We start from the raw sequence: 20,270 nt of genomic DNA, 5'->3' as shown, positions 1-20,270 counted from the left end.
TCGATCGCTCCCTGCCTCCAGCGCCCTCTGCTGGTAGGGTGCCGTCATTTCTGAATTCATTAATGGTGATCTGTTACGTGGGGGTGTGCTTGTCCACATCCTAAGGGAATCTGCTGGGGCTTAACTAGCGGCTGCTGCATTTCGCAGCGAACAGCCTGGATTGGTCTTCAGACAGAGGAAGCCCTGTTCTGGAAGTAGAACGCATTTGATAGTAAAGGCAGACATAAAAAAAAAACTTCCATCGCATGGTTGTATCTATGGGGAGCGGTAAAGTGAGTCAGGTGGGGTTTCCCATCCGGAATCAGAGTGTCTATAGCATCAAAGTCTGTGAGACATGAGATTCCGACGTCACGTTCCGCCGGAGATCCCAGCTGGAGCCTCTGAGTGGGAGAGGTGGCCCCCGCAGTTCAGGCGCCTCCCCCGTCACGTGTTCTGCCGTCCCCGTCATCGGGGTGCAGCCTCGTCATGGCTCTGGCTCAGGCCCCCCCCATACGTGGGAGCTGTGAACGAGCTGCACTAACCATGGAAAGCTCAATCTGGCTGGAGCGCCGCGTCCCCGGTCCGTTCCAAAGCGCGACGTGAGCCCAGCGAGTCCCACGCGGGCAGGCCTGCGTCAGCGCCACAAGCTGCTGAAATCACTTGGCAAATTTCAATTTCCACAGACGCCTCCTACAAAAAGAGAGTGTTTGGCTTTAATGCAGATCTCTGCCACATGCCTTCACTCAGAGAAGAGTCCGTTCAGCTGTCCTACTGGGAGTAATGGCGGAAGGCTTCGGGTTACTGGTAGAGTAGAGAGCTGCTGACACAGGGGCACATAATCAGGTTTCCTAATCAGGGCACAACAGAGCAGAAAGGAGTGCGAGCCTCCTCACAACAGACTCCTAAAGGAGAATGACTGTTAGGGGCGGAGGCTGCCATAGTGGGGCGATTATGGCAGCCAAGCAGCAGAGGCACGGAAGGGGAGGCTGGGGGGAAGGAGCAGAGCACGGAAACTCCCTGCAGGGGGAGAAGGAGCCCAGGCCTGATGACTATGGGAGCCTGCTCCTGCAGTGGGAGATGGAGCCCAGGTCTGATGACAATGAAAGCCTGCTCCTGCAGAAGCTGTTAAGAAGTCATACCCAATTAAGTCTAACATATACAGGGGCTGGACAATTAAACACTGGCCAAAATAGTGCTTGAGGTTTCAGGTTGACATATCGTTCAAATTGTTGGTGGGCGTCTGGCTGGCGCATCTGTGACCAGGATAGCAAATCCTCGTGGTGTATTGAGAGTCACGGTATCCAGGGTAACGTCAACATACCACCAACGGAGGACAGACCACATCCAACAGGAGTAACTGTGGATGCAAGAGGAAACTGCCTGAAAGGGAAGCCTGGGCACTAACCCAGATTGTATCCAAAAACATAAAACCACAGCTGCCCAACAGAATTAAATGTACACCTTGACTCTCTTGTTTCCACCAAATCTGTTCATTGGGAGCTCCACAGGGTCAATATTCATGGTTGGGCTGCTGTAGCCAAGCCTTTGCTCACGCGTGTCACTGGCCTAACATTAGTTTCAACGGAGCCAGCAGCGCAAATCTTGGGCTGTGGATAATATGAAAAATGCATTATCCTCTGATGAATCCGCCTTCACTGTTTTTCCCACATCTGGGAGAGTTACGGTGTGGATAAGCCCCAAAGTGGCTTACCAGCCAGATTGTTGCATACCCAGAATGCAGCACGGTGAATCAGTGATGGTTTGGGCTGTGGTATCGTGACATTCCCTAGGTCCACTACTTAATGTTATTCACTACCAAGGACTACCAAACCATTCTGGAGGACCATGTTCACCCAATGGTTCAAACATTGTACCAGAGGTAGTGCTATGTATCAGGATGATAATGCCCCAATACACACAGCAAGACTGGTGACAGAGTGGTTTGAAGAACATGAAAGTGAAGCTGACCATCTCCCATGGCCTGTAGTCACCAGTTCTGAATATTGAGCCACTTTGGGGTGTTTTGGAGGATCGAGTCAGGAAACATTTTTCTCCACCAACATCTACAAGGGGAACTGCTCAAAATCCCTCTCGCCACCGTGCAGGACTTGCATGTCATCCCCAAGACCAATTGGTGTGGTATTGGTCACACACACACACACACACACACACACACACACACACACACACACACACACACACAGCCCTTCAATCATTTCAATCTTACATCAGTTGTTTCAATCAAATGTAATACTGCTACTTTCTGTTTTTTTGGGAGCTGTAATTGCATATTGTATGTTCTACGTTGTCATCTGAACCAGCACAAAATGTACATAAAGGACTCAGCTTCCACCACTCCTAAAACAGCATCCACAGAGTGCAGGATCCCTCCACGCCGGGCCAAATTGCGGAACCTGACGCGGCTTGTAAACGGATCCTCCTTCCACGCGGGGACATCTCCTCAAATCCTTCTGTTCCTTTGCTAGCACTAATCTAACACAGTAACCTGTCCCATTGAGGCTGTTAACTAATTAAACTGAGAAGGAGAATCTTTCCTATCTTTTCTTTCATATCCTTAGCTTCCCCGCTCCGTAAACAGAACGGCCGCCCCCACACCTGGTACTCTCACGCTCAAAGTGGAGGAGTGACGTCACTGCCTCGCAGGCATATTGTATCATTTTGAATTTATGAACTGGGGTTATAGTGGGGCTCCTCGCGCGTCTCCAGCTCCCGGTGAATCTGTCCCCGCCTGTAACTCTCGCTTGCCTCATTTCTCCCACCATGCACCCCCCTTCTGTCTCCCAGTTCCACTGGCGAAGTGGGCCAGTTCTGCTCGACTGCACCGCAGAGCAGCGAGCCAGTACATTTCGGGCGTCATAGAGGGAGAGGAGAGGAGAGGAGAGGAGGGGAGGGGGGGGGCTTCATATGACACGCAAAAGCAAAACGATTCATTTTAAATACTATAACTATTTTGGGGGCTTGCTCATCGTCCACCCTTTCCTATCCGGAATGTAACGTTTGCATTCAGCATACCGAGCTCTTGTAGCTGCATCTGAACAAAATTAACTTTAAACTGGTTTTTGGAACACGGAACTGGTTTGCTAACAGCTGTAAAATACATAGACCCAGTAAAGTTTCTGTATCTAACTCAAAACTATAAATCTACTGTTATCTATTGTATATTATACTGCTGATAGCTTGGCTGTTATTTTGTATTTCTTTTCCACAACACGACTAGGTTTTACGATATTATTTCAGTTATATAGCTATATCACGCATCCTGTAGTTTTGTTCGGAAGGGAATACAAAATCATGATCTGATTAATCACTTTATTACACGATATCCACTTAAAACATCCAAAGTCGCAGGCACAAACTTCAGTTACTTCGACGGCGTTTGTCAGACTGGTAACACGCGTACTGGAAGGAACCATTTACGGCTTAATGTCCTTTACAAGTAATTGGTCATTTATACTCTGCGACTGCTCATTGACGAATTAATGGACATTTTGAGGCGGATAATCTCATCATTCTCATCTAAGTTGTCAATCAGCCTTCCCTCTGCCGCCCTCGCCCTGCGGCCCTCCCTGACCTTTTCCGAAATGGACTTTCCTCAAATGCGCCCTTTAATTGTTTTTGCTAGTTAGCGGTGTCGCCCCTTAGTAGGTAACTCGGGATGGAAGAAAACGAATCAATGAGTGATTTTGGTAAGTAAATTGGGGTATTTTATATCAGTGCGCCCAACGCAATTGCGTTATTACTTTCTCTAAAACAATAATTGCATTAGTGTTCCCAACTGAATATATTTATCGAAGTTTATATAGGGCTGTTTGCGGAAGACCATGTTAGGGGCGAGTTTTTTTTTTTTTTTTTAATTTAAATGCTCGTTTACGTAAAACCTTTAAAACGTGCTTTGGATAATAGTGCGTTTAATAATCGGATATTATTTAACGATACCGTTAATTCAGCAATGATACAAAAACGCCCAAGAGAGTGAGGGTTTATTTTAAATGTTTTTCTGTCAGGCGGAGTTTGCAGGTAGTTTGACCTTTTTGTCAGAAGTACCTGCATGGAGCAAGAGTCAGCGCAGCTACAACTTTACATTTATGCATTTAATTTGTCGTTGCACAGTATCAAGGCCGGTCAGACAAGTACTGTATTTGTGGTTTTAAATAATTCCATGAACTTAGCTTGTAGGTATTCGTAATATATATATATATATATTTATATATGGGCGTCGTTAGGCCTAATGTAAATGTTTGAAAATGTTTTCTTAGCCCCCCAAATTAATGTGTATTTATTGACTTAAGTCATGAAGTTTTCCATCAGCCCCCCCCAGTACATGTGTGTGTGTGTGTGTGTGTGTGTGTGTGTGTGTGTGTGTGTGTGTAAAGGATTCGGCGATTGACAGTGCGATCACACCCCCCTCACTCCAGAGATGAAAGGGTTGACACCTGCTACAACTAACTGCCGACACGCCTGTGTATCTGGAATCCATCCATTCTAATTTATAGAACCGGGCAACAGGTTTTAGACGTCAATAGTTACATTGTGCAACTGAAATTGGTGATTTATGAATCAGTTATCCTGGAATAATGCTCTCATCAGTTTTATGTAGCTAGGCAGCTCATAGTTTTTGTACAGAAGGCAATATGGATGGAATAGTTCTGTATTTTCATTTATTTATTATGCATTTTATGTTAAAAAGCCAGATAAAAACTTTTTCTTACTGTAAGTGAAATTATAACACTTTCATTTTCAGGCTACATGATGCAAGTTCAAATTAAGTATATTCAAGATGAATAATAAGTCAAAAAATGGCAAGTGGCAGGCATTTCGACCTTATTGACAGTTTGCCATATTGTTCTAAAGTACAGTCTCCGTACACAGCCCCTTCCAGAATATTTTAATTGTTGGCTTTTAAAACTTTTAGTCTCTCTTTCGTGTGTGTGTGTGTGTGTGTGTGTGTGTGTGTGTGTGTGTGTGTGTGTGTGTGTGTGTGTGTGTGTGACAACAGACGGCACCAGTTTGCTGTGCAAGGAAGAGGAGGAGCTGGAGGAAGTGGAAGACGTGGTGGAACATTGTTGTCATGGAAACCCAGAGGAGGAGAATGAGGAGAACGTGGTGGTAGTCGTGGTGGAGGAGGAGGAGGAGGAACGTGAAGAGGACGAGAGAGAAGCAGCGGATGGCAGGGCTGAGCACAGAGATGAGGAGGCAACGGGAGTGGGAGAGGAGCCATCGCCTGTGTCCCCCGCCACTCACGAGGACCTGGGGGCGCTGATGAGGGGGGAGCCAGAGGCTCCCGTTGGCATGACAACGGTGTGCGAACAGGCAGATGCAGAGTTACTGCTGAGCTCCTCATCACCCCCAGAGCACACGGGGGACTTGCTGTGTGCCGGGGGCCTGCCCATCTCCCCCGGGGGACCTCAGGGCTCACATCTGTTAAAGCGGTCCTATGACGATGGGAGCCCCACACTGCAGGTCCAGGCACCCCTGCTTTCAGAGCTGGACCCCGACCCTCTCAAAGTACCCAAGGTGGCAAATCTTGGCGAGTTACAGCCCCTGCAGGTGAACTTTACGCAGGTGTACCCCACGCGCCACTACACACGGTACGCTGCCCGTGGCCGCGGTGCCTTCCTGCAGTACCCAGCAGTGCCTGTGGTGGGCACTGTGGGGGAGGCTGCTGAGCCAGTCATGCCCCCTGGACCGAAGAAGAAAACGCGCACCCTCTACACCACTGGTAAGCCGTACATAGAGTCCATATGAAAAGTGCACACTGCCCCACCCACGACAGCCCCAGTCTTAGTTAAATCCCTCTAAGCTTAACAGAGCATTTAAGAGCTGGACTCGCAGCCGGACACGTAGTTGGACTCGCAGCCGGACACGTAGTTGGACTCGCAGCCTGCCTCTCCCTGCTGCTGTCTTGCTAGTCCACCTGCCTATTTCCTTCTCCTGCACCTGTCTGTCTGGGTTGCTTATTTATTTTCTAGTTCTCCTTATTAATTCCCTTTCTTTATTCAGTCTCTACATAAACCCCTCTGTGTGTCCCTCTGTCCCCCTCAGACAGACCCCTCTGTGTGTTTCCGTGTCCTACAGTGTGTCTGTCTTTTCCGTTTTCTCAGACCAACTGGAGGAACTGGAGCGCCTCTTCCAGGATGACCACTACCCCGACAGCGACAAACGCAAAGAAATTGCGGCAGTCGTTGGCGTAACGCCCCAGAGGATCATGGTTAGTCTGTCCTGTGCCTCCCAGAATCTGAACAGTTCCTTGTTAATCGTATTCATAATACTCAGAGCTCCTGACCTGTCCTGAAGCACAGTGGCTCAGATGACCATTTAGCATGCAGGCTGCCTGGGGTCCCGAAGCAGAGCTTCTGCGTCTCTAACCTTAATCTTAATGCTACCTCTCATTCTGCACCTTTGCCCATTTCTTGGCATCTCTCTATTTTCTCCCTCCTGCTTCTCCCACCTCTTGTTTTTTTCCCATCATGCTCATCTCATCCCACATCTTTTTTTTTTCCCCCCTCCCTGTGCCAGGTGTGGTTTCAAAACCGGCGAGCCAAGTGGCGCAAAGCTGAGAAAGCCAGCACGAAACTGGACCGCAGGCAGCCCGCGGGAGGCCGCGCCAAATCAGCTGCCGCCCTGCTGCATGCGCCGGCCCCCCCCGCCAGGTGTGTGTGCACACGCGTTCCTCGAGAATGAAAGCGAAAGCGGAGGCCATTGCTGGCATGTTCGTTCATCCATAGACGGTTTGAAATGCGTGCTGTGCCTTCTTACTGACTCCTCACCCAGAATCTTGTATCCAGTCTTTCTCCGCTTGAATGCTTGCAGTGTCTCTGTCACTTTTCAGGTGGGATGGGAGAGGCCTGTATATGATGTCCCCCCCCCCTTTTGTGTCACCAGGTCCAGCATGCACGTGACCCAGGCAATGACGCGCTTGCTGCCACAGCCAGCGCAAATGCTGCCCCACTACAGCAGCATCCTGCCGACCTGCCTGAGTCCGTCAGGTACCTGCCCCTTCGGGACGAGGCCCTAGCTCAGTCCACACCCCCTCCCCCCTGCATTTGAGGGCCAGCTCGTCTGAGACTTGACTGACGTCCCTCCACAGACGCAGCTGCCACACCGCCCTGCACACCGCCCTGCACACCACCCGCTCGCTCGCTCGCCCGCCCGCTCGCTAACACCTCGCTAAACACATGGAGAGCTCTATGCTAATTGAAACACTGCTGTTGGACTTTCCCGCTGTTCCTTCTCTGCCAGCGTGGCAGAGGGCGCCGGCAGATGAAAGATGCTGGCCTGCTGTTCGGCGTTTGAATGAGTGACATGATTACTGCTGTGTGGCGGGAGGTGTGTGCGTGCGGATAGAGGGAGTTCTTTTGTTAGGAAATACAGTACAGATACATGGCGTTAACAGTAGGGCAATAAATTAAATGAGGTTAATAATAATGATAAATAATAGTGGATGAATAATGAAAAGGGTGGAACGGTTTTATGGGCAACATGACCGGAGACTGAAGGGATTCATGCCGTTCAGTGCAGCGTGTCTGGTGGGGAGATAACAGCAGATCAGTCGCAGGGTCCAGGAGAGGATTACTGAGCGCCACTCAGCACTGGGGTCCTGTCCCCTGGATCCCCCCCCCACTCGGCCCCATAAGCTGTCACTCTCTATTGTCTGGAGGCAAACGGTCGTTACTGTGAAATCGTCGCTTATGTATTTGCAGCTTAAAATCCCAGCTGCAGATGGACGTAGAATAATCAAGTTATTAAAACATATAAAACTATGGAAATGAATGATTATGAAGTGAGAAAAGTAAGTAACACGCCTGTGCATGCTGAGCTTTTTTGTCTTGGTTTAGCTGTAGAGATGCTCGTACCTGACATCACAAAGCACTACCACATGCGCCCCCTGCAGGTGAGATGGCTGAAGCAGACGATGGATGGTGGTGTGTGGTTCATGTCACACAGAGGCATTGTGTGCAATTGTGCCCCCTAGTGGGGCATGTATGTTATGGCATATTTTTCTTACATCTGAAGCTGTTCCCAAACCTCCCCTTCAGATCCCCTGTTTTACTTTCACCAGACCTGATTTGTATAACTGTGGACTTGAATATCAATTTGGTTTAGTCACTGTTCGAAAAGAAGGCTTGATCGAAGCCGCTGGTAATTAAATTAAATGTCCTGTTGAACGAGCGAGGGGAAAAATACCAGTGAACACTGCATATAATTTACAATACGCTTGGTTGAAAAAAATGTTGCAGACTTCAAATTACTAAATGTAATGATGTTCCCGATTTAAAATCTCTGTGAACATGTTTAAAGTACAAATCCAGGATGTTTTCCTACTTTGGAGGCGGAAATTGAAATTCGCACGTGTACCTTCTCATTACTGTGGGAACGCAGATGGGCAGGCTGTTTGCTATGATGACGTCAGCCGGCTGGGTGATTGATGGCTGCCAGTCAGGTTCACTGACATGTTGTGGTTCGCTGAGTGACACAAGTGACTGGCAGGTTGAAGAATGTATCCATAACTGTGTGTGTGCGCATTTCTCACGCTGTGTACCTAGGTGTGCGTATGTGTCTGGCGCCCTGCACCTAGGCATGCGCTTCTGCGTGTGTCTGGCGCCCTGCACCTTGGCATGCGCGTCTGTATGTGCCTGGCGCCCTGCACCTAGGCATGCGCTTCTGCGTGTGTCTGGCGCCCTGCACCTTGGCATGCGCGTCTGCGGGTGTCTGGCGCCCTGCACCTTGGCATGCGCGTCTGCGTGTGTCTGGCGCCCTGCACCTTGGCATGCGTGTCTATATGTGTCTGGCGCCCTGCACCTAGGCATGCGCGTCTGCGTGTGTCTGGCGCCCTGCACGTGCTTGTTTTGCACTCCCCGCCTATTCATGTGTGCCTGTCTCATGCTCTGGTTTGTTTCTGCCTGCAGGTGAACCAGCAGGTGGCGACGCAGGGCCTCAGTCTATGGTGTCCACTGGTTTGGTGGGGGGCACAGCTGAGTACATGCCCCCACTGATGGTCAGCCCTCCGCCTCTGCGCCGTGCCAGCCTGCCCCTGCTGCCCTCCTACCCCCCACCCAGCCACCTGGCCCCCCTCCTGCTGGACACCCCAGACAGTGGCTCTGCCCTCCCCCACCCTGATGGAGGCAGCAAGGAAGGACCGGGGTTCATCCAGCAGAACGACGGAGCCGGGTGGGTGGGGATGGGATCGCGGGGCATCTAGGCCGTGGGGGGGTGAGCCATGGGGGCGAAACCGCGAGCTGTTTTGGAAGCTGGGGTTTGTGTAGGTGGAGTCACCTATGCTTCAAACAGCAGGGTCCTGCTGGGCCTGAAGAACTCCAGCTCGGCTGACTGACTACTCAAATAGAAAAGGTTCCAGGTTGAGCACCAGTGCAGGACCACAGCCAGCAGGGGGAGCTACTCCAGCATTCAGTACTGGAGATGTAGCTTTGGAACAAGCCCTGAATCCACTTTTGGGGTCACTTTGTCCCTTAATCTCCATATGGTTTGTAAGTCCGGATGATGACTGGAGCAGAGCAATCTTGTCAGTGACGGGGCAGAGCCTCTCGAGGCGCCTCCTGCTGGCCGGTGTGATTGGTGCTTGCCAGCAGTGCCAGTCAGCAAAGCTTTTCACTTTGAGACTGTTGAAGGCAAGCTGCTGCTGTACTTTTGTGGAACGCTTTAGCTTATCAAGCTTTTGACATTCGGTGTCTTGTCGCCCCTCCCTCCAACATGATTTGTTGCAGGACGTCCAGTTCGCTGTTCAGCTATGGGGAAGGAATCGGCAGCTCCATGAAGGTGGACGCACAGCATTACCTCCACACTGGCCACCAGGGCGGCGCGCTCTCCTACCAGCTTTCCTCCTACCCCCAGCAGCATAGTGGCCTGCTACCCACCTCGAGCCTGGCCCAGTACCCCCGCATGTCCTACCTTGTCCCTCCATCCTCCAGTCTGACACCCACCCCGCCTGATAACAACCCATCCTATCTCACATTTGCTGGGGGGGGCAGTGGGGCTGTAGTGAGCTACGCCTCTGCTGGACACGCTTTCTTCCAGGCCCAGAGCAGCAGTCAGATACTGCTGCCGTCAGGGGTGCACGGTAAGACAGAGACAGAATTTGTAATTGTTGCTGATGTTGTATATTGTTGGGAGGGTGTGGCCGTGCTGTGTGTGACACCGGTAGATCGATGAGCTACACAATGCGAGAGGGGTGTTTGTTCAGTCCTGTGTTCCCCACCAATGGCAGCATTTCTGTTTCTTTGTGCACCAATGGCGGCCTTTCTCTGTCTCCAACCACCAATGGCGGCCTTTCTCTATCTTCATCCAGCGTACCAGACGTGCCCATGGGGTGAGGTTTACAACCAGCCCAACCAGTACCCAGCCACTGTTTTCCACCGGTCCCAATACGCAGGACTGGGTCACGAGTCGAGCTTGTACCAGCCCAGCACAGGCCCTGGTCTGCTCCCTGCCCAGCACTACGTCCCACTGCAGAGGCCAGCGGCTGTGCTCGGTCCCAGCCTGCTCCTGCACCCCCAGAAAGCCCCCGTCGCCCCCTCAGGGGGGTTCCAGACACCCACGTCTTCGGTCCTGCGGCCGCAGTACCAGAACCCGGACAGGATGGAGGAGGCCGACAGTGTGGCGGCCAGAGTAAACCTGGACGCAGCTCCTGGTACCGTGAAGGTGGAATATGAACCCACACCAGAGTCCGGCGCGACCCAACTGTCAGAGTCTCGGCCCATGGGGTCTGACGCCGGCTTTGACTGTGACTTCTCACCCATCCATTTCTGAGGCGAGGTGTGTCTGTCTGTGTCTCTCTGTCTGTGTCCGTCTGTGTCACTGTGTCTGTGCCTGTCTTTGTCCCTGTGTGTGTGTGTTCAGGTAGTTACAGCTGTGGGCCCAAATTGTCAAGCTTTTCAAAAAGACATTAATGTCTCATGATCCGCTTTTGTATCAAACTGGAAGTGCCCAGTTTCTTTTGGCTGTTTAATTTATTTTTATGTTTTTGTTTGTCAGGCATTGATTGCATTAAAATGAGGAAAATGCAAGGGGGTGTGTGTGCATGAGTGTGTGTGTGTGTGTGTGTTTGTTTGTGTCTTGGAGGGTGTTAACAAGATCGCTTTGAACATCCACATCAGTTCAGTGTTTTTATTTGCAGTGTTTGCCTGTCACTTGGGCTTTGGGATCTGAAGCCCCGAGATTTGCAGTGGCAGCCTGACTGAGCTCCCCTGCCGCCCCGCCCGCCTGCCATCCAGTGCCCAGTGCTGCATTAGTACTGCTGTTTACTTTTGGTTCTCTTCCGTTTTATTTATTTTTTATAAGTTTGCCGGTTGGTCTGTTCCCTTGGATGTTCCCTGAGTGGCTGGTTATGGCAGCGGATCCTGACCCATTAAAGCACCCTTCATGTGAGAGAGGCTGAGAGCTCGTCATCGTCTGTCACTCTCGCCGGTGTCCCTGTCCGTCTGCCTTGGGCCGGCCTCAGGCGCGGTGTCTGCTGGGCCGCTAACAGCCAGTGCGACCTGCGTCTCTGCTTAAGACTGAAGTGTTTACATGGGAACACTGTTAATGTGTGGTGCAGATTGTAATATGTTAATGAGCAGGCCTGATTATTTGGGGGAGCACCCAGATAGTTTTGCTAAGAGAACAAGTTCAGCTCCAGAAGATTCTGCAAACGTCGACCAGAGCAGCTTCATCTGTCGCCCGCAGCCCAACGTGCCATGATTACACCCCCTACAGAGGTAATGTTTGGCAGGTGTGAAGTTTAACTGTAAGTTTGCCAGATCACTATGACAGTAAGTAGAGATGTTAGTTGTGTATACAGTAAAATACAAAAAAAAAAACTTGATTTACCCATGCAAAAATTGTCAGAAATGCAGTGAAAACCGAAGTGTGTTTACGCAGTTAAAGGGCGTAACCGTGCAGCCAGCTGATGATGTTGGGTGGCTGCAAAAGGGAGAATATCAGCAAGGCTGAAAGCGAGGTCCTGCTGGCGGGGGGGTGAATGTGGGCCGAGACACTGTTCTGGAGCCTTACCAGTGCTGTTATTACTGGGGATGTCACCATACCGGGAATGTAATAGTCGCTACCAATACCAGTGGAACTCCATGATATTCCATACCCAGTTCAATACCGAAATAAACCAATTAATCCCATGTACATTGACATACACCACTTTATTGAAAACATCTGAACGTTACAAAAAAACAAGTGACATGTAGCCTTCAAATATTTAAAACAAATAATACCGTAGCTCAGGGCTACAATTAATTTATTATGACACAGCATTACAATTGTAGTACGAAAAAATAATACGAAAAAAAACTAGAAATAAAACTATTAATATAACAAAAAATAAATAAGAGGAGTGCGGCGCACGGAATTACTTTCTATAAGAGTAGGATATTAAATCACATGAAAAGCAGAAGAAAAAAGATCAAAAGACGTGCCGCAGGAAAATCAAAGGCGACAAAGCGATCGCATCACCAATCGTAAAGAGCTTAAAACAAACGTAGGTCGATAACTTTGGAAAAACACTTTACAGTAAAAGCATTTTGTTTTTTAATTCATACAAGTAGCACTTTTAGATATCGGGTTTGTGATCTGTAAACATGTTGACATGTTTATGAACACAGTGCAAATGGTTCAAGAGTAATATGGAGGTATGTGATTTTATATATGTGTGTGTGTGTGCAGTGTTTATGCTGCTCCTGTCAGGTCCAGAGGAATTGCATCACCGGTACCTGCAGTACTGTAAAAAACAGGTTCTTGTAAAATCGGGGCTTCTGCCCACGAAGCCCTAATGGCGTAACTCACGGCTTCAATTACTTAATGAATTAAGCAACAGGACGACCATGCTGACGTTCAGATTTCGGACTATCTGCAGTGCTCCAACATTGCCACAAGGAAAAGTGAGTGCGCCAAGTCTGAACCTTCAGGCCACAGTTGTAAATAAGAAACATGTTCTTAATCTGTCTTGCCTGGTTAAATAAAGGTGAATGAACCTTCCTGGAGCGGGGGGGTTGGTGCCGGATTGACTTCCCGCGACGCTGAATAGGATAAGCGGTTACAGAAATGGATGGACAAGCATGTATGAATTAATGATGTATTAAGTATGAAGTGACCTTTAGACTGCCAGCAGAGATGGAGGTGAAGTTAAAAGTGGCAGCATACATCAACGTGTCTGCTTGTTTGACCAAGGCTGAAGATTCCCCGGAGGGCGGCGCACTGACCGGATTTAGGCAGGACCGCAGATCTCATACCGCAAAGAAAGCATCTTGCTTTCGCTGCCCCCTGGTGTCTGACACCTGCTCCGTTCTCCGTGCAGATCGCAGACTCCTGGACTGACTCTGGTCCCCACAAGTTGCGTTTCATGCCTTTCGCTAGAGGGTGCTTGTCAACCACCTCCTTCAGCCGGACCGGCGAGTTTGAAATGGGGAAGGAAACTTTCAAGCGAGTCTCCTTCCTGTTAATGGAAGGGAGAACGTTGGTTCATTTGGTCTCACAGCGCTCTCTGTTAAACCAAAAATTGCCCTCCTCTTTCCAGAACAAACTGTCCTTCTAGACGGATGTGTACATGCTAATCAGTAGCTATGCATGTAGCGATGTGTGCGCGTACGTTTCCCGGTCCGGCTGCTGAATGGATCCTTTACGGAGCCTCGGCCGGGAGACAACAAGCGCCATTCAGGTGTGGTGCTTGCAGGGCAGCCTCCCAAGAAAAGCCGAGCGCTGCGGACACGCCGCCTCTCTGGTTCACGCACACAAACGCAGTTTCTAGCTGTTTATTATTACATCCAATATTTTCTCGTTTTCGTAAATTCATGTTTTTTTAACGATAAGGCTGTTATAAAATGTCAATAGGCTTATATGACTTAAATGCTTTTGATATGCTTACTTCCTGTTAAGACACCATTGAATAGCACATCCTAGCTCACCGCAGGAATGTGGGTGATGCTGTCAAGTGAAAATAATGTTTATTGCCGATCTGACAAGCTTGGCACACTGCAAGGGCACCGCCTAGTGCCCCCCCCCACCCCATCATATAACGTCTGTATAATCCCACTGTAACCTCACAGACCTGCAATTGTGCCCCTGCTAACCCCAAACTTTTAGCTCATGCATGCGCATGTATACATACATGCATGCAAGCATAAATGAGCCGAGCTGACAGAAGAGTGATCTGCGTGCATACTGGTGTTCGCGTCGGTGTGTGCCTGCGTACCTGTCCGACTTGTTTCTAAGGTCAGTGTACACACACTGTTTTTGGTGCCGAGGTCCCATTTGGGTTCTGTCTTATCTGAACTCACCACGCTTCCTGTACTGGTGTGCCTGCATGCCAGGAAGTGGTTGTTCATGCAGGAAGTGACCCTAAACGCTGTGAGCTGCTCTGCTGCCTTTCACTCTGCTCTGCAGTTGAAGACGCAACCATGTCTGAGGCGAGCTCCCTCCACCTGGCCCTGTACTCCCGCAGCCTCTGCTGCCATGTCCGCTCCGCCAGCACCGGCATCGTCCTCTACTACCTGGTAACCAGTTTGCGCCTCCATTCGCTCTTCCTCCTGTAGGGCTTCGGCACACTGCATGCTCCTCACACCCCGCTGGCACGGTTCTGTCACAGCCGCCCTGTTACTGTCGCAGCGCTGCCTGTTCCTTGGCTGCTTTCGCTTTTGATTTGTTAACTGTGTATAAATGAATGCAACTTAAAAGCAGCTTTGACATCGACAACCAGGCCCCTTGGCTCTGGGAGGGAGCGATTTTTGTATGTCCTATTAAGAGATAGTAACTTGAAACGTTGGTTCCTCTTTTTATGTAAATACACACGGTAACCGAAGAACCGGGCAGTAATGAGCTCAAATGCAATTTCACACTCTTCTGATAATCTACCGGAACTGGTCTGTTAGCCTGCTTCTTCTTTTCTGTGTTATATACATTTATACCAGTGCAGCGCATGTGGGTGTGTGTGCATTTCTTGCGATTTGGTTTCAATGGGTGTTGTGACGGCTTTATTAGGAAGACCTAGCTGGACCCCGTAGCTGCTTCGACGTGTGCGTTCAGTGAAGGCATTCTGCGAAGCGCTGTGTCACTGACTTGGTTTTGCTCCCTAACCCTTCCTGTTATCTTTAAAGAGTCTGCTCGTTCTCCTCCAACCCCTCCCACTGGCATTTCCGGCCAGAGAAACGCTCTGGACTGCGTGTTGTTGGCGTGTCACACGATTCTGTCTAAAGGCTGTACATCGGACTGCAGGCGGATCACAGAAATGTGGCTGCTTCCGAGAGGCTGGATCCACCATGTTGCACCAGCAGACGACCCGAAATCATTTATAGCCTCGACGGGGCGTTTTAGCAAGATCATGTAGCTGTTTACTGGGCCTTGAGCATAGTTCTGCGTTGACTACGGTGAAGTAAAGCGAAACGCAATGATTACACAACAGGAAGTCGGCCATTTTCGCACTGAAGGCTGGGTTTACATGCACTTCTAATTCCTGCTGTGAACCCTCGAGCAGCTGTGCCCCCCCTCCCCCCGCGAGATGTGCGTCATGGGATTATTTAGTAAGAAATGTGCTCGTGGGAGGCCGATAACGATAAGTGTTGGTGAGATGCTGGAAGATGGAGTGACATGAATGAGCTTCACCTCATGGGGGGGGCTCAGCGGCAAATTATCTGCAATCAGCTCCCCCCCCCCTCACCCCCTCACCAAAAGAAACTCTTTAAACATTGGTCCAGAAGGTCTGGAAATTGAGAAGACATGGGACATGGGCAGTCCAGTTGCCCAGAGTCCAGTTGGTATGTTCTGGTTGAGTGACTCATCATCCTGTCTCAATGGCAGCTATAGGTGATGCTGGCAGGAATAGCTGTAGATCTGTGAGCCTCCTTCGGACACGTTCACGCTGTGGGAGTCGGCAGCATGTGCTGCTTCAGCTCCGCGTCTCACTCTCTCTGATCACCCTCTCCTCAGTTTAGCACATCTCTACCAGCAGCACGGCTGCATGACGCTCACTCCTCTCTGTGCAAGTCTCTCTCTAGCAGTTTCTCTCCCTTTATCTCCATTTGTTTTTCTGTCTGTCTCTCTCTTTAGTGTTTTTACTCAATATCTCAGCCCAGCTCCATGCAGATCTGCTAAAATGAATTTCTTCCTTATTCTATTGACTGTAATACCTCCATTTTTGTGGGGTGCGTATGCTCATGTACCTCTGTGTGGTCCGCAGGGCTCCTCGCTGCTGGTTCTGGCCCTCACAGCGGCTAGCCTTATCACCGGGTGGAACTTCTGCGGTCTGGGCGCCTCTGAGCAGGTCTCTCGGGGACAGCAGATGTGTAAGCCTCCTGTCCGGATGCACGTACTTCTGTAGTGTTTACTGCAGAGATATGACATTCTCGCATACTTTGCACCTTTACTGCTACTTTGTGTTAAAAAAAGATCACTATCACTTTTACTCTAAAATACGTGGCATAAAATGATTCTAAGAAAACTTTGGTGAGATTTGAAAATCATGTGGAAGTTCTAGATGGCATATGGCAGCTTTCTTCTCCGCTCTCTTCAGTTGACGTCACCTCCAACATCCTCCTGCTGGTCATGATGACCCTCTCCAGCATCTCTGCCCTGGTCGGCCTGTACAAAGTGAGTGTCTCCTGTTTGGTGACTGGACGATTGTTTAAACAGACTTCTGGGCCCCTCCCCCCACACCTCCCCATACTCTGAGCATGTGTCCTGTCACCCTGTATCACTATCCCTAGCACCCTCTATCACCCGCTATCACCCCCATCACTCCCTGTCACCCCATCATCCCTATCACTCCATGTCTCATTACACCAACACACAGCACATTTAAAAAAAGAAACCTCTGGAGCTCATAGAGAAAGCCGGGCCGGCATCTATATTATTCCCCGATTGATTTTCCTGGGGCCCCCTCTCAGTCAGACAGACTGCACTCACAACACGCCTGGAAAGAAGCAGGCTTTCTGACAAGACCCCGCATGTATGAGATGCTTTTGGCTCCGCCATCCCACCACATCAATATTTGTTCAGTATTTCGAGATGTGCAAAAGGAGAACTTGTTTCAGTATTTATGACTGTGGTGGAACATAAAAAACCTTGCAGTCTTTCCAGGCAGTCGGGTTCCCCCCCCCCCTCCTCAACGTCTGTCGTACACAGATGTACTTTTAAATTCTGCATAAGGAAAGTCAAATAAAGCCTGCCTGTGATCTCTGTCCTAGCTGCCAGCGGCATGTTTGTGTGCGCAAGAGCGGATGTATGTGTCGGTGATGAAGAAAATGTAGAGTGGGAGGCCGCTGTGTCCCCTCCCGCGCCCCTATCTCTCCTGAGTATGGTCACCAGCCCGGGTGGGGGCAGCTTGTGTTCAGAATAAAGTGCCAGTGAGCCGGTTTCAGCCGGTAGAGGTAGAGCCCAAAGCTGCCCGGCGTGCCAGTATGGGGCTGAGGTTGGCCTGTCTTGCTTCAATAACATTCTGCCTGCTCCAAAACATCGCTGTGTCTTTCGACACTGACGCTCGTCCCTGCTTGTCCCCTCTTTTCAGAGGAGTCCCCATCATATGGTCCCCCTGATTGTCCTCCTCTTCCTGGACATGGGTCTCACCGTGATGTCCACTGTCAGTAGCATCTGGGGGCTTCCAGGGACCCCCAGCTATGACGAAAGTGAGAAGGTACAGCTTAGCCACCACCTGATGTCTGTCTTCCTCCGGTTCTTTCCCGCAGTTGGATTGCTCCTCCGCTGACCTCTGTCTCTCCGGGTGTCCTCACTTGCCCGCTGACCTCTGTCTCTCCGGGTGTCCTCACTCGCCCGCTGGCCTCTGTCTCTCCGGGTGTCCTCACTCGCCCGCTGACCTCTGTCTCTCCGGGTGTCCTCACTCGCCCGCTGACCTCTGTCTCTCCGGGTGTCTTCACTCGCCCGCTGACCTCTGTCTCTCCGGGTGTCCTCACTCGCCCGCTGACCTCTGTCTCTCCGGGTGTCCTCACTCGCCCGCTGGCCTCTGTCTCTCCGGGTGTCCTCACTCGCCCGCTGGCCTCTGTCTCTCCGGGTGTCCTCACTCGCCCGCTGACCTCTGTCTCTCCGGGTGTCCTCACTCGCCCGCTGACCTCTGTCTCTCCGGGTGTCCTCACTCGCCCGCTGGCCTCTGTCTCTCCGGGTGTCCTCACTCGCCCGCTGGCCTCTGTCTCTCCGGGTGTCCTCACTCGCCCGCTGGCCTCTGTCTCTCCGGGTGTCCTCACTCGCCCGCTGACCTCTGTCTCTCCGGGTGTCCTCACTCGCCCGCTGGCCTCTGTCTCTCCGGGTGTCCTCACTCGCCCGCTGGCCTCTGTCTCTCAGGGTGTCCTCACTCGCCCGCTGACCTCTGTCTCTCCGGGTGTCCTCACTCGCCCGCTGGCCTCTGTCTCTCCGGGTGTCTTCACTCGCCCGCTGGCCTCTGTCTCTCCGGGTGTCCTCACTCGCCCGCTGACCTCTGTCTCTCCGGGTGTCCTCACTCGCCCGCTGGCCTCTGTCTCTCCGGGTGTCCTCACTCGCCCGCTGGCCTCTGTCTCTCCGGGTGTCCTCACTCGCCCGCTGACCTCTGTCTCTCCGGGTGTCCTCACTCGCCCGCTGGCCTCTGTCTCTCAGGGTGTCCTCACTCGCCCGCTGACCTCTGTCTCTCCGGGTGTCCTCACTCGCCCGCTGACCTGGGTGCCTTTGCTCGGCCACTCTGACCCCCATTCTTCTCTCACCTGCCTCTCTCCCCCTTCCACCCACACAGACCTACCTGACTACCCAGAGGGAGCTGAACCCCAGGATCGTGGCTCGTTTCAGCCTGGCCTTCGGCATCCTGTTTGTCCTCTACCTGCTCATGAAGGTACAAAGACTATGAGTCTCAAAACACGTAGTGGCAGGACATTGCACGCACTGGCACGTACACTGCTTTGCACACACTGCACATTGCTCAGACTCCACAAAAGTGCCCCCCTCCCCCGACACGCGTCCATAAAGGCATAAAGACTCTCTGCACTCACTCTCACACTTGTGCCCTTGTCTGTTGCCTAAACACACCGTTAGCTGTTCTGAAGGCGCCTTCATAGTAGTCGGCCAAACACAGCTATGTTGACATTACTGAGCTGCTTCGGCATGAAGGTTTCATGTCTCGGGAATCACACCTGGATCCCCGTTTTACAAGCGGCTTGTTCAGGTGACCCACGGCGGTGTTGGGGTGGGATAGTGAGGGTCCTGTTCGCGGGGTTACGCAGCCCAGCCGGACGGAGGGGAGATGGGGCCTCACGGGTGGGGGGTCCCTGGTGCAGGTGTCCCGTTGCCATGCCGACCGCCTCCCCGCTCCTCCGCAGGTCTTCATGGTGAACACGCTTCTGCGCTGCTACTTCGTCATGAAGGCCGAAGGTCAGGAGAGAACCGTGTGCGAGAAGAGTGTCCTGGTGAGTCCCTGCACACCGCGTGACCGCGGACCTTTACTTTTTACCCATGAATGTATTTAGTTTCTATAATTTATTCTCGCTGAGGAATCTTATTTAAAACTTTGTTTGCCAAACCCGACACAAACGCAGTGGAAAATAAATGTCAATGGGCATTCATCCCTCTGACTATCTCTGAAAATATCTGACACACTTCCTGTGTACACTCTGGTTTCTCATCATATGGGTGCCAGTGGTGTGTGAGTTTACCGGCGCCGCCCTGGCAGAAACAAGGCAGAGAACACACAGGCCGGCAGTCACGCAATTCTACCACCCCCCCCCCCCCCAGGTGGACCTGCCTACCTATGAAGAGGCCATAAAGTTGCCATCCAAGGACCCGCCACTGACTGTCCAGGGGCCCTGAGGGGTTTGCCTACACCCTCCCACACCTGCTGCTGCACACCTGCTGCTGCACACCTGCACCCACCCGCAGCCCCCGAGTGGTAGAGGCCCCCGCAGCTGCCGCCGCTAGCTTCCTCTGCGGCTTTCCCCCTTTGCGGAGTGCAGATGGCGCAGACGCAGATGCTGACTTTAGTCGGCTTTAAAAAAATTGGGAGATTATACGGGCACCATTTGGTTTTTTTTTTGTATGTTGCTTTGTGCTCTAATTTTTAAGTATAAATCTATAATGTATAATTTTTGCCAACCTTAAACTATAGTTTGAATTGAAGCTAAATCATGCAAAAAAGGAGGCAGAGAGAGAGAAAGAGGGACAGGAAGGACAGATATGGGGAGAGAGAGAGAGAGAGAGAGCAAGCGAGCTGCTGAGTCAATGTGCTACCTGCATTCTGCTGCACTTAAGGGCCTGAATTCCCGTAATAAACATTATAAAAGCATTGTGTGATTCTGTGTTCCTGTTGC

The 20,270-nt window shown here is 51.0% G+C and overlaps 2 protein-coding genes across 3 annotated transcripts; both read left to right on the top strand.

The window, feature by feature from the left end:
* Positions 1 to 3,360: 3,360 nt before the first annotated feature.
* On the top strand, positions 3,361 to 11,855 carry LOC125718812 (homeobox protein NOBOX-like). The gene is made up of 9 exons (XM_048992919.1): positions 3,361 to 3,686; positions 4,997 to 5,719; positions 6,102 to 6,208; positions 6,517 to 6,650; positions 6,883 to 6,986; positions 8,907 to 9,168; positions 9,723 to 10,075; positions 10,304 to 10,770; positions 11,132 to 11,855. Exons 1-8 carry the CDS (start codon positions 3,656 to 3,658, stop codon positions 10,762 to 10,764), a joined length of 2,175 nt encoding a protein of 724 aa, XP_048848876.1. The 5' UTR covers positions 3,361 to 3,655; the 3' UTR covers positions 10,765 to 10,770; positions 11,132 to 11,855.
* A 2,472-nt stretch (positions 11,856 to 14,327) lies between these two features.
* LOC125718818 (lysosomal-associated transmembrane protein 5) lies at positions 14,328 to 20,245 on the top strand. 2 transcript variants are annotated; one of them, XM_048992927.1, is made up of 7 exons: positions 14,328 to 14,492; positions 16,172 to 16,277; positions 16,463 to 16,581; positions 17,498 to 17,623; positions 18,707 to 18,802; positions 19,287 to 19,373; positions 19,699 to 20,245. In XM_048992927.1, the coding sequence occupies exons 1-7, from the start codon at positions 14,397 to 14,399 to the stop codon at positions 19,771 to 19,773; spliced, it is 705 nt and encodes a 234-aa protein (XP_048848884.1). In that variant the 5' UTR covers positions 14,328 to 14,396; the 3' UTR covers positions 19,774 to 20,245. The 2 variants fall into 2 exon arrangements, with proteins under 2 accessions (XP_048848884.1, XP_048848885.1); XM_048992928.1 differs by having other exon boundaries at positions 14,331 to 14,492; positions 16,505 to 16,581.
* The last annotated feature ends 25 nt before the right edge of the window (positions 20,246 to 20,270 follow it).

Source organism: Brienomyrus brachyistius, chromosome 23 (genome assembly GCF_023856365.1).
Source record: "Brienomyrus brachyistius isolate T26 chromosome 23, BBRACH_0.4, whole genome shotgun sequence".
In the NCBI taxonomy this organism is placed as follows: domain Eukaryota; kingdom Metazoa; phylum Chordata; class Actinopteri; order Osteoglossiformes; family Mormyridae; genus Brienomyrus; species Brienomyrus brachyistius.
The sequence above is the reverse complement of the archived record's forward strand: the minus strand, read 5'-3'. Positions and strand labels throughout refer to the sequence as shown.

Excerpts from the sequence above, each read along its gene's own strand:
- LOC125718812 (XM_048992919.1), top strand. The coding sequence starts at position 3,656 with ATGGAAGAAAACGAATCAATGAGTGATTTTG. Across the intron at positions 6,651-6,882 it reads GCGCCGGCCCCCCCCGCCAG|GTCCAGCATGCACGTGACCC; the intron begins GTGTGTGTGCAC and ends TTGTGTCACCAG. Across the intron at positions 10,076-10,303 it reads GCTGCCGTCAGGGGTGCACG|CGTACCAGACGTGCCCATGG; the intron begins GTAAGACAGAGA and ends ATCTTCATCCAG.
- LOC125718818 (XM_048992927.1), top strand. The coding sequence starts at position 14,397 with ATGTCTGAGGCGAGCTCCCTCCACCTGGCCCTGTACTCCCGCAGCCTC. Across the intron at positions 17,624-18,706 it reads GCTATGACGAAAGTGAGAAG|ACCTACCTGACTACCCAGAG; the intron begins GTACAGCTTAGC and ends CCACCCACACAG. Across the intron at positions 18,803-19,286 it reads TCCTCTACCTGCTCATGAAG|GTCTTCATGGTGAACACGCT; the intron begins GTACAAAGACTA and ends GCTCCTCCGCAG.